We start from the raw sequence: 13,922 nt of genomic DNA, 5'->3' as shown, positions 1-13,922 counted from the left end.
TCCTTTCATTCACCTCAGGAATTATAAGGCAAGCGATGTCCAAAGGGAAATTGAATTGCAGGGAAGCTACCAATTAAAATTGAAAAAACTAATAGGTTCTTCTGCATTTCTACTTAAATAGATGCTTACTGTGTACAGCCTCTGAATACGTTTCTGCTGGAGGGCTCAATATGCTCAGTTATTTAATATGAATCTCTTCAGTAGGCAAAGAATGCTCACTCCAGAATCTTCTTTAAAAGTATTACTATTTTTTTAACGTGGTAGCAATTTCAGAATAAAGATTATCTGGTCTTCCATTTCCATTACATGGAAAAAATGTTTTTCTCTGATTATTGTTTCATTTTATTATGTGGGGGGTTCAGTGTATGTGAATTCTAGAGATAGGCTATGTAATAGTTAGAGAAAGTTCAGCACCTTTTTAATAGCTGCTCAGGGAATCAACTTTTAGCTATTAGAATATTTGGCTATAGCTTTGCAAACGCATAACTACTCCCATCTTGCAATGCCCTGACATCATATCTGCTATAATCTATGTTAGTTATGGATAAAGAACATAATATTTCTTCAGAAGATTCCGTTATCACTTAAGCAGCAAAAAGCAACACTTTTAAATTAGTAACTATTTAGATTTATAGCTTTTACGTGCTGAGACTCAGAACTATAAATCTCCGTATAGCTAAATAGGTATCATATTTGTTTCCTCAAAATGAAATAATTTTTATATGCTTTCACCAGGGGAACATTAAGCCCTTTCTAGCCATTAAACAAATGACTGAAGAAGCATTTTACTCTACCCCCACTGTGTAAACTGGTGTAAATGATTATTCTGCCTCTATGTTCAAGGGGGAGATGCAGACCAGGTGCCTAGAGAAGTCATCCTCCAAGTCCATGCACGTAGGGCTACTGAAAACTGCAGAGTATACAGCTCAGTTATTCTAGTGTAGATTCGCACAGCTTCGGACCACTGCCAGTTTGCTTTGCCCTTCTTGTACTTCAGAGAGGTGCTGGGGGGATTTGTTTTCCTGGGACGACAAGTAGTTGCTAATAGAAGGTCAGCAAATCGCCACTGACATTTGTATGAACTCCAGGCGTTACTTCTTGCCCCCAGCTCCCTCGTTTCTTTTGCAGAGAGTGGGGACAGAGGTTGTTTTATGACTGTCTAAGAATCAGCAATACTGTCACATGCTGTGCATTGTGCTGATGTGGACTAATCACATTTCTAGAAACAATTTGTTTCTGAACATAGATCTAGAACATAGATACAGACAAAGCCTACAAAACTTTGAATCTGGGATCTTTGATTTTGGACAAAGACAACATAGGAATTTGCTTCCTTACCTTAGAATTGGGTACAAATACACTCATCTCCTTGGATTTAAGTACTCTCATTAAAGTCGTTGCAATTATTCACACAATTAGGTTAAGTACGGATCTGTCAGGCTGTAGCCTGAGAGGGAAAGCTCTGGGGCAGGACCTGAGACCAAGTTACTGAGCTTTGAAGCCAACTGAGACCCTGGACATGCAGAAATTCCCTGTGGATTAGGTGTGCTATGCATATGCTTTTAGGAGGCAGCTGAGAAGGAAAAGAGGGTAGTGACAGTGAAACAGCCGATGTGCTAAGTAGCCTGGTTTTGCATGCGTTTCCATAAAGTGGCAGGCACCAGGTAGAATATCGAAAGCCAGCACTTTGAAAATTCGGAAACTGGAAAGAAATTCATGAAGCTTGTGAGAATCATTCTCAGTTACTAGCTCTTACCGGGGGAAATTACATTTGCCTCTGGAAAGCAGACCTCATTAATCACACTGTTTCAAAGGCTTGGTTATTAAGCTTCCCTTTGCTTTATAAAATAATTGCAAGGGCCATGCTGTAATGTATCAGCCGGAGGAAGAAGGCCATTCCTGCTTGGGGGAGCAGGTCTCTTCAGCTTGGTACAAGGTGCAAGTAGCTAGGCGTGTGGTATGGCCTCTAATAGTCCCAATGAAATGAGATTCATGCCCAAGTGTTTGCAAAATCAGGACCTAATGCCTGGATTCTGTAATTATCGTGGATGCTTAATAGCACTTGTTCTGTCAAGCTGCCCCTGTTTGCAGCTCTGTGGAGCCTATAGGAGAGCGACAAAAGTATCTAAATAAGCTGCGTGCAGTAACTGCTGCAAAGCCCAGATGTGAAAAAAATAAAAGAATCTGGAAACTTAATTGCAAACCTTTCTGAAATCTCAGTTGCCTGAATAACATATTCTCTAGTGAGAACAAATCTGCGGTCAAGACAGAAGGGCCTTACCGTACAGGCAGATATTCTCACCTTTGTATGAATTATAATTTCAAAATATCTGAAGGGCTTTTGTGCTGAGGGAGGGAGAGGATTTTCTTCTTAAGTTCTCTTCTTGTGAAATCCTATTTCACCCTCCCCTAAAGATCATGGTGAGGATGGGGAAACTTTAGCAAAACAGCTATCAAAAGACCAGGACGGTTTTGTTTTTTTTTTTCCTTTCTTTCTTTAAATATTGCTTTGAGTCTGAATAAAGTGTCTCTGTTTCTTTAAGTAACAGGAAAAGGTCTTTTTGATCCATATCCTTTAGGTGAGAGAAATCCCAGCTTCTTCTCTTTAGCCCAAGAGGCAGTAGGGGGAGTCATCATCTTCTGGTAACTTGGTTTCAATCTCCCGCTTTGTTGTCTTCCACAAGTAAAATCAGGTCAGTCTCAGAGCTCATAGCGTGAGCTATTTAGATAATGAGAACCTAGCACCTGGGGGGTTTGGAAGCCTTTATTTCACAAGAGCCAGCTAAAATCAAGAGCCTCTTGTTCTACGGGGTAGTCTGTGATTCACAGGCACAGTTCCGAAAAGCTCAGAGGCCTTTCCAGGAATGAGCAGTGTCTTGCAATGGGGAGCAGAAGAATTCAGACACCAATTTGTGCTCTCTGTGTATCTTGGTACAAGTCAGTGATATCTGCTGTGCAAGACTGATGTGACACCCAGGTAACCGAGAGTGCTGTTTAGTCTCATGCTCTTCATATAATCAGAACTCAGCGCTTTTAAATTAGACGTGATACATCAAACAGAAGGAATGCATTTTGCAGTAATCATCATCACAACGATGACATACCAGAGGCAGAGCTCATCTTGCTTAAAGAACCCAGGCCCTTCTCAGCATCCTTCCTTTTTCTGGGAGAGAGTAGTTTAGCATAAGCCCCATTAAAAGCTTGTGAACAGTTGTGAACAAGTGCTTGCTCACCAGAACCCAACAAGAGCCAGGATAAGTGCTACAAAACCTGACGAGGGTCTGATTCTCCACAGTCCTGTGGTACATACAGTCATTTATGCAGGACCAGGATGGTGACACTCTTAAACTGATTCCCTAGGAGGCAGAGCAGGGGAAACCAGATTGTATCTGCCATGACAGACAGTGCCACTAGACCATTTTAGAGGCTGTGAATTGGGAGATGTAGATTGAATCTACCAACATTGCACCCCAAAGAGCAGCCTAAAGCCTGCCTCTAAGACTAGGGTTGTTTCCATACACATGGCCAGCCTGAGTGTCCGACCAAACGTGCAGTCAGGGGCTGTTCTAGAGCACACCCGGCACGCCAGAGGGATTAATGTGCTCTCAGGTGGCTTCTGGAGCAGCTGTTATCCCTGTGCAGGCTGTCCACAGGCTGGAGGTTAGAAAGTGTGCATATTGCAGAAGACAACCCCCACTGCAGGGACTTGTAAAAGATCACCCAGAGGTTTGGGGCAAAGTGGATTTCTGACTATCCTCAATCCAGACTTGTGCCCTAACAATTATATAGTATTTCTTTGGTCTGAATGTTGTCAGTATTTCTCCAATAGTGTTATAGAATTTCAGTATTTGTAGAAAACATTTCAGAAAACAGTTTTGTGGGTAAACCAGCAGGACTTAAGACGTTATTTTTATGTGATCAGCAAGATCATTGGCGAGCTCCTCAGGATGGAGATTTTGCTATTTCTGGATGCAAGGTACATCTAGTTTATGTGGTGCAGGGTCATTCCTTGGGTGCTGAGTTGCTCTGACACTTGAGCATTCATGAAATAGCAATTAGGGTATGACAAATACCTTAACAGCTCTGAATCAGAAATGGGAGTTTGGTTCCAGGATTGAAGGGAGGAAATATTTCTTTCCTGCCTGCTGCACTTGGAATAGTGCTTGGCATAGCCATTAGAAATTAAAGCAAAGCTGACTCTAGGTGGTACTAATGAATTAATGGCAAAATATATTAACTAAAGGGGCTTTTTTTGGTCTCTTAGGAAGCAGAGATCCTGAATACAGCTATTCTCACTGGGAAAACAGTAGCTGTCCCTGTCAAAGTGATCTCTGTGGAAGATGATGGGACTGTGACTGATCTTCTGGAATCTGTGGAGTGCAGATCATCAGATGAAGATGTCATTAAGGTAGGATCATACTGCTCCATTACACAAAGGCAGAGGACCTGCAAAACAGTGGTGTTCTCTAATGTGACAAGTTCTTTGATCTTCCTAACTGTTCTGCTGCTGGAAGACAAAAGTTTATTATTGCCGTTACGTATAGATTGGTTCAGTGGAGCAATAAAACAAATACAAAATTGCACATCTTCTGTCCTTCGTGTCAAATACTTGAATTGTCTGTCACTTCCCGCTTTTGCAGTATTTTTGGAGTTCGGTCTGCCTTTGCCTTTTGCTTTTCAGCTATATGGGCTGTGTAGGTTCAGAAGTGTTGTCAGCTGATGTTCTAGAGAAGGAATTAATTCCTCTGAAGTTGGTTTGCCACATTAGAACAGGAGCTGTATGGCTCAAAGTTTGGGTCTCCTCTTGGTACTGACCCAGTAGTGTATTGCAAAGAACGTTAGCTTTAAATTTGGAATTTTCTTTGGTCCTAATTGCTACTAGGGAGCATGTTGGAAGGAAGGAAGGAAGCAAGCATGCTGGCCACCAATCATGGACTGGGAAATACTGGATAAGACACTTGACCAGTGGATTTACTCCGTACAACAGCTCTATAAGCCTAAACTTCCTTGAAAGATAAATGGCAGGCAATAATACACTGCTGCTCTTAGTGTCACAGTGTCACCTAGCCAGTGGTGAGGAGAGAGCTTGCAGGAATGCCCTTAAGGGCTTTTTTATTATTGAAATCTGAGAGTCGGACTGGACCCTCAAGAAAATTTCTGCTTCTTGAAGGCTTTCAGTTCGTACCAATATTACTACCAAAAGCTTGTAAGAAGTCCTGCATATTCCTACTCATCTTGGTTAATGGCTAACACACATCATGGTAGTGGAAGGACACGGTCAGCAGTGGTGATTGTGTGAGATCACGGGAAGTATTCCAGCATGGTGACAGAAATGTTGGCTTGTCTACGGCAGCTTTTCTCTTTTCACTAACTCATCTGTGGCTGTCACTTGAGAAGAGGAAATGAGAGACATGGCTACAAATAAAAGTTAAAATTGAATTTTTTTAACATAACCAGCATGTCACAAAATGATTACAAATACTACAGGCCACCCCTCCGGCTGCTGGAAATCACTGTTATCCCATTAACTTTTGTGAACTGCACCATATTGAGGACTCGGCCTTTGTGAAATGTGCCTTAGCCTAAAGCTGACTGGAATGCTAAGCTTTCTCCCTCTTACCTTAGCTCATTTTAATTTGGATTCAAACAGCTGAGAGTAGTGTTTAGCTCCAAAGCAAGCCTCCCTGGGCCCCAGTAGCTGAAAAACTTTTTTTGTCTTCATAAGCAAAGATGAACGGTAGGTACTTGGTTGTTGCTGTCGTATGGGAAACTGCTGGGAGTTTGAGACATACCTACAAGTTTAGTAACTTCACATCACAGAAGGAGTGACAACTTGGAGTAACTGAAGAATAGAGTTAGGCATAGGTTTAAATGATCTTTCTTGAGCTGTCCCTAAACAGATTTTAAATTCTTTTTGTCAAAAAATTGGCATTTTTACACTTACTGGACTTGTTTTAAGTAATTTCTTCATGATAATTTCTTATACACAAAATGAACTGGAACATTTTCAAAGTCCATAATTGTTTATGTTTCCCTTTTAGAATCTGCTCGGGGTTTCTATTTATCTGAATAGCTACCATGTTGGTATTTTCTGATTTAATGCGTCTTTCTGGCTGTCTTAATAGAGACAATTTTTGCTTTTGCGAAGCCCTTTTGAATCTGGTAGATCTGCCAAACATAGCAAACTGTTGGACTGAATCTAGGGTTAAAAACAGAAAGAAACTGTTCCGCATCCTTGTGTTGTGGAAGACAATGGACTAAGTCTTCACTCATTAACTCACTCATTATCTAAATTTTTAGTTTTTTCAGAGAACTGGAAAAAAAGAATTTGAAAGCAAATATATCATTTGGAAGATATCTTAAAAATCAGTTTTGTTTTCTGAAGGTTTAGTTTAGTAGAATGATTTGGCGTATTCATTGGATATTTGTGTGATGGTTTTGTCTGATATAAATCGCAACAGTTTGTGGTATACAATACGCTCAGCTCTACCCCTGGCAAAAAGGTTAAATTGGTAGTACTGCTTAAGTGTATATCTATCATTAATTGTAAGTACATGAACATACCAATAAAGGCTCAGGTACTTAATATCATTCATATAAATACCATTGCACAAGGATGCTAATGATGGGCCCTGTGTCAAAGCAGGAAATCACTAGCCAGAGATCGAGACATTCTGGGCTTCTGCAAACATCCCCCTATACTCCCTACTCCTCCGCAGTAGGAAGGCAGGTTTCAGCAGCATTAAAATGGGTCACCAGTTTAAAGTCAGCTCTTAATTGAAAACGTGTCTCCGAGTTTCCAGTTTACCTGCTCTGTTTCAGACCAAGCCTTATTCACAGACATCTTATCTAATGAAGATAAAGATATATAATTACTGGCCAGCCTTCAGCATGCAACAGTAATTAGAGTTTCTGTTCTCTGGGCATTAGAGTAGTTGAACATAAAATGGAAGAAAAAGTCTGCTTAAAATGCCCCTTGAAATATAAAGATTAAGATTATATTTCTTTGTGTCTTTACTGTTGCTGTTTTTCAATGCATCTGTCATGTAGTATCTAACAGATTGATTACGTCTTCATGGCTTAGCCTTTATTCCTATTTTTTTGGTGTTGATTAATGATGAGTTTAAATTCATTTTCCTTGCAGAATGAGGATACCTCATTCTTTTAGTTTCAGGGGCTGCATTTATTACTCACTTCTTTCATCTGAGACTTCAAAGAGCTGGACCACATTCTGCACTGACTTGTTTTTTGCCAACCTGCATCTACTTGAACTTGGTTGAATAAGTCAGGAAAAAATGTAGTCCATTGAAACAATATTTTTATTGAAAAATGATTATCTGAAATAATTTCGTCCACCATGACAGAGTAACCACACCAAAAAATGGAGGCATGTCATAGGCTCTGTTTCACAAATGAGGATTCTGAGCCAGTTCAAAGTGCTATGAAGAAGTTCTGGCCATTGAATTAGGTGGTAAAACTCCTATTGACCTCATGGAAAAGAGAGAGACTGGCGAGCAGCCTGTTTTCGCTGAGTTGTTACTATGGTTTAAATTCTCTAGATGATCTAAATCAAGAATGAGGAGAGAGGAAAAATCAACACCTTTTAAGCTTTCATTTTGAAAAGGCATTTCCATTTCAAAATGGCCATTTTTTCAAGACTCAACAAAGCCTAAAAGTCTCCAAAGCAACACTTTCCAATACTCTGGGTTTTCAATTTGAGTTAATTGAAAATCTGCATTTTGGTTGCCTTAAAATAAAAACACCTTTAGGTTCATTTTGTTTCATCAGTTAACTAAAAATTCCAATATATTCTCATCGCTGTCCAGAAGCCACTTGCCAGAACATGGTGAATGGTGCCAACACTGGGAACAAGATACAGTTTCTCTGGCCCTTTTTTATATTACACTGTGTATTTTGTAGAGGACTGCATTCCAAATCTGCGTGTTATCCAAAATCATGTGCTTTTCTAAGAAAATGCCTTTAGCTTATTTCCCTCTAGAGCATCTTGTACTTTTCTTAGATCTTAGATCAGGAGGCAAACAGGAGGACAGTCATACTAACTTTTGTATGTGTTACAAGGAAACTCCTGGGGCAGAGGGAGTGCAAGGAGGGTTATTGCTCGTGGTATCCTCTGCACAACCGAGGACTTGCCACAGAGCCGCGGGGCTGTGTCCCTTGGGCAGAGGCCGTGCAGGGTGTTCCAGTGTGGCCTCCTGCTCCGAATTCCCCTTTCCCAAAGCAGCAGCTCTACAACCAGTTCTGGCTGCGGGATGATCCCCTGGCATTTGTGCTTGTCCTCTGCAGGGTCTCATCTTTCTGGCGTTGCGTGAGGAGCAAAGCATTAATGTTTTGTCCCTGCTTGCTCTTCATGAAGCGGCTCTGGAGTTGCAAAGCCAGCCTGCTCCAGCCACAGCTGCGTGGTAGGAAGTTGCTGCTGAGCCAGTGAAGGGTTGGTGGCTGGCTGTATTAGAGGGAATAACAAGGCACTTGGCGATTTGTAAAATATTACTGCAATCTTTCAATAACACTTAGTATGGTTTTATCAGTGGCAAAATTTTAATCAAGTGACAGAATTTACAAAAAAACCCTGAAGCATCAGAGCATTTAAAATAGCCTGAAGCAGACTTTTTTAAAACATTAAACTTTTAACAGCTGTTTCTCCTCTTCTTACACTGGTGCATTTCAGGGAAAAGTTAAATTCTTCACTCCACAGTGGAGTGACAGAGTAAAAAATCAAAGGGAGAAGATAATCAGGACCAGGATTTTATCTGCTCCGTAGTTTAGCATTGGCAGTTCCAGTGCTGCGGATTTCACAACCATATTGCTAGTGGCAGTCCATTTGATATCCTTTTTACAACACATTCTTGGATGCATGTGATTACACAAGTTTTCAGCTCCAGCTTTCAACTGGAAAAGAAAACCCTCACAGCTACAGGTCAAAGGCATGGGCCTCCAAAATGGAGGTACTGCAAAGATACATAAACATTTTAAATCAAGAGAGTATGAAGAATCACAGTTTACCTGTGATCTTTTGAGTTTAAGCCGAGCTAAGAGTGACTTGATTGAGTCTAACAGCTCACCTCAGTCAAAAGAGGGCAGCCAAGTGTTCACCCTTTCCTCCTGAATTAGAGGGGGGAGAAGGACAGGAGAACGCATCCTGCAGCGGGGGCAAAGCAAAGCGGGAGGGGGGAGGAGTGAGGAGGAGCAAGCCCCTGTCTCAGAAGCAGTGATCTGTTAAGCTAGCTAACCAGGACGTGCAATACCGCATTCAGGTGAAGTTGTCGCATGGGTTTTGTTCACCCAGGGTTCAGAGGACCCAAATAGAAAGACAAAGCAGATGTAATCGGTATAGTTTGTTGAATGATATCAAAGAAAATACTTTCCCATCAGCAAATGTGATTTTGCCTAGATTGAGCATTTGCACAGAATATGGTTGTGTAGGGCTGAATTTTATAATGGGAAAATAAATCTCTGCCTCGAGGGTTGGGTGAAGATCAAGTTCAATCTGCCATGGTTTTCCACAATATAATGTGGTTTTTCTCACCAGCTGAACTGCTGTATTCCATCCCAAATAATTTTGATCTGTCTTGAAACAAACATTTGATTTAAGTCAGCAAATGGATGTTTTTATTTTCTGCGATGTCTAAACATTTCATTTTGATAGAAAATGATGAAATCGTGTCCTGTCATTTCAAGTCAGTTTCAGTATTCCTGACATCAGAATCTTTCTGAACTTTTCACCTTAGGATGAAGCAACTGTGAAAAAGAAAATACTTTTTTCTGATCTGCTCTTGTTACCAGGAGACAGGACAAACTCAGAAAAATGCACTATCAAAAATAAAAGTTGTAATAATAACTGTTGAGTTCAGCCCATGTGCTGTTAACGTTGGTTATAAAGGGAGCAGGGACAATTTTAATCTCTCACTGGTATGAAGAGCAGACATGGCAAATATGAGTTCTGAATGTAGAACTGATACGAGTCCCACATCTCCCAGGAATTATCTGAAACTCACCTAAAGCTGTGGAAGTTACTGGATTTCTCTCTTTTATATTCTGCCAATTCATCATTCTGTTGTGGATCTTGAGAAATAACAAGGTTCTATGGAGTTGTTTGCCTTTTTGTAATCATCTGTACTGAAAATCCCCATGCGTCTGGGACAGTTGCTGTTGACTACAATTCCTTTATATTTATGAAAGGCTATAAGCATATAAGATAGAAAAATTCTCTGTAACAGAAAAATGTAAATAATTCCTGAATTGAGACTTCCTCAAAATTCTACAGAAGATACCAAGAAATCTGTCTCTCTGTGCTTAATGGGAAAGAATACGTGTTATTCTAGAGGCACGGATGATAATTTATTTCTTTCTCTGGGTATTTCTGTTCCTTCATGGGAAGGAATATGTCTATTTCCATAAAAAGAATGAGGCAAAAATCTAAAGAATATCCAAACAGTGATGCCAAAGAGGATCTGAGTGAGAAATTCTTTTGAATAATGAGGCAGGAATCGTGGCTTCCCTTCTTATTAGTTGCTGATCCGAATTGTTTATGAAGAGATGTAGAGTCAGATGGTAGTCAGCTGGTGAAAAGAAAGAAATTATAATGACTGGACTTGCAGAGCAGCTTTTTTTTCACAGGTAAATAATTTCAAGTTTCATATTTTATATTTTGTTGGGTTTTTTTTCCCCTGGAATTGGAGAAGAGGTTGGAAAAGATAGTTCAGTCTCAGGTTCTGGAAAAGGTAGTTCAGTCTCAGAGCCTGAGTGTTTGCATGAGGTGACTGAGCAGATCTGATCGCTTGCTGAACCCAAAAGATGAATGTCGCTAATGGATGAAACAATTGCTAATGTGCAATTCTGTGACTGTTTAACTAACATGGAGCTGCCATCCATGTCTTTCTGCTGGCCATGAGCGCAGCTGAGTGAAAGTGAATCAGTTTAATTTTTTTGGTGAATGAGCTGTCTGCTCAGCTCCCTGCTCCCCGACTGAGTTCATTTCAGATTTTCATGATGCTTGTGCCAGCACTGGGAAAGAAGTGACAGCATAGTGCGAATCGGTAGCTGAGGGCGAGAGATGGCCAGGAGTGCTTCGTTCTAGCGTATATTCACTTAAATGATGGCATGTGAAATTGTGGCTTTGCACAGGCATTCCCATGCTGCCACATCATTAGGCACCATCCATGTAAAAGGCTTATCCTGGCCCATGTGCCTGCCTGTGAATCCACCCGGTGAAGATGCTCAGGAACTATCATGAAGAAGATCTTCCAAGTGGCTCACCTATTTCTGAGTGTCAGGTTTGTCCAGTGAAAGGTACCCGTGTAGGAATGTCGAAATCACCTTGCCTTTCAAAGAGGATTAGGGACCTTATTTTTTTTAGCTGCTTTCAAAACCCAGCTCATTGTATACTGAATCCCAGTATTGAGAAGTGCTCCATCACCTCAGTGAAAAGAGATTGGTTGATCTCTAGAAAAAATGTGCTGAGGAAGTAAGGAACAGACAAGCTGAATACAAAGGAAAATTCGTTCTCTTCTTTCTTCCACTGGGCTAAGGCAGCAGTGCGTTACTGAAGCACATGATGTTACACTGATATAAATGAAAGCTAAATTGGGCTCAGATCGTCCAATAGCACCTGTCTCCAAAACAGGAACTTGCATTAATCATTATAAGTTGTGATTCTTTCCCTTAAAAAGTTCCCTTTAGCTTTAAAACTCTTTGTGATCTTCAGTTCTAGTGACTGTCTGCCACTTTCTTTTAAAAGATGTGGTATTTATAGCTCTTCGTGCCTGTTCTAAGCCATCCTCCAGCCCATGACACAAAACTGTGTGATGCTTTATTACCGTGCAGTAAAAAGTTAAAATATGCCACATAAATTATTGTCTTCTCAGCCCAATTTAGGATTTTTACGGACATTTGAGGTACAGCATAGCCACTAAATGACTTTGCTTTTGCTTATGATTTGCAGGACTGTCCAGATGTTGTATTAGCTGTAGAAGGGACTGGTCCTATTAAAATAAAAACATATGTGACAAGATATTTTCACCTGATTAAAATATGCTTAGATCCCGTGACTGTATCAGTCCTGTAGTGATTAATATTAGCTGAAGATTAGGCTGGTGATCCGGAGTTAATAGAGAAACTGCTGGTCAGATCAGAAATATCCTGAATATTAGCTATGGGATGCTCGGAGAACTCCTAGAGTTATTAGAGGCAATTGGAAGAGCAAGGGGCTTATTTAGGATGCACGTATAGGAAGGAAAAAAAGAGGCTAAGAGGTCGAAAGGACATAATGAGACCAGGACTTGTAATCAAGTCCAGTTCTCTCTTCTTCATTGGTAATGAAGAAAGGGAGTATGCTCTAGTGGTAAAACCTGGGTTGGGATTTTAGGCATTGCAGATTCTAATAAGGGCTCAGTCTGCATACAGTGTATGACTTTTGATTTTCATTTCATTTGCCTCTGCCTTAATAAGACCGGATAACAATTGGATAACCCATTGGATGGGTTTTCGGATGCTGCATTGAAACGTGCTGGTTATAGTGTGTGCTCTGGCATGTGCTTTCAGCTGTGACTTTTGTGTGCTTTTGTGATCTTTGGCATGTCATTTATTTGATCTGTCTCAGCATAGACACATACAAAATATACATAATGGTTCTGAATTACCTTGACAGATAAAGGGTATTAATGCTAAATCCTTGAAAAATCCTCTGAGATCTTTACATAAAATGTACTATCTAAGCATCATCATTATGATTGTTAATAACATACATAACCCTAACTAGAACAGAGCGCACACTCTTCAGGAAGCACTCCTGTTAATTTTAACTTAATCACAGCACATAAAAATTACTGTCATGATAAAATACTAGTGGCTGAGTAAGGACTTAGAAATATTTCCAGGTTTCTTATGTAGTAGAGTCTGTGCAGCTCTGCTGACTGAAGATTGCTTCCCTTTTACCCACCATCTGGACCATTTTGCATTACTTTCTACCTCTTTGCCTGAAGCTTAAAAGGCAAGGACTTCGTACGTCAGGCCACAAGCTAAATGAATTGACTTAGGCGAGGTAAGTTTCAGGTCTTTGTGCCTGAAATAGGGTACTTTTCAAATTATTTTTCTATTCTGTTTTAGACAGAGAATCACACTCACTATTTACCAGACCAAGGATTAACTAATAAGGAGAGCAGAAATGTAAACACAAATCTCGAGGGTGAACAGTCCCCTGTGGTATCTCGGAGAGCAGTTCTTGAATTTCTGAGTGCAGAGCTCTTCTAAATTCAGGAAGGAATCTTCCAGATCAATGTCCTGCTACAGCTGTAATGGTGAGACATCTATATCCACAGAGTAGGTTTTCTTGTCTTTCTTCCCTTCCATATACGTGCTGGAAAATGAATCTAGAGACAGTGTACGGGAGGTGATGTGTCCATCTTTGGATATACTTCTCCGTCCAGTGCTTCTCTCCATTAGCGGCTGTTGTCACTAACATTCGGCTAGTGATACCCAGCCCACCCATCGTCTTAGCTCAGCTTCATCTCTCACTCCTCCTGCGGTTCTTCTGTCTTGGCTATCCAGCGGTTCCATACTGGCTGTTGCTGCTGCTTTTTCTATTTTTCTGTGCTTGCTGCATCTTAAATATTTTTCTGTGTTTCTGCCCTTACCTGTCTTTTGGATTGCCAGTTTTTGACCTTCTTATATCAGTCCCATTGCTAACCTTTTTTGAAAGTTCCAGAAAATAAAATATCTAGTGGTATTCAAATGTCTCATAAGCACCATTGGCTGCATGTCTAGATCCTGCAGTTCCTTATTTAAGATTTGCAGAAGAGCTCAATTTCCACTTAGGGAGCTAGGTGAGCTTCAGCAGAGAAAATGTATCCTATGAAGGGCCAGTTAATCTTTTTCCAGGTATGTTTTTGGTGTGGCATAATCAAATT

General features: G+C 40.5%; 1 protein-coding gene across 1 annotated transcript in view; it reads left to right on the top strand.

The window, feature by feature from the left end:
• The window catches only part of TMEM132D (transmembrane protein 132D), a 261,683-nt gene that overhangs the window by 216,051 nt on the left and 31,710 nt on the right, over window positions 1-13,922 (top strand). Inside the window, exon 5 of the mRNA XM_054219706.1 lies at window positions 4,265-4,408. Within this exon, the coding sequence (XP_054075681.1) occupies window positions 4,265-4,408 (144 nt within the window). The remainder of the gene's footprint in view (window positions 1-4,264; window positions 4,409-13,922) is intronic.

The sequence above is a fragment of the Rissa tridactyla genome, chromosome 13 (assembly GCF_028500815.1).
Source record: "Rissa tridactyla isolate bRisTri1 chromosome 13, bRisTri1.patW.cur.20221130, whole genome shotgun sequence".
NCBI lineage: Eukaryota > Metazoa > Chordata > Aves > Charadriiformes > Laridae > Rissa > Rissa tridactyla.
The sequence above is the reverse complement of the archived record's forward strand: the minus strand, read 5'-3'. Positions and strand labels throughout refer to the sequence as shown.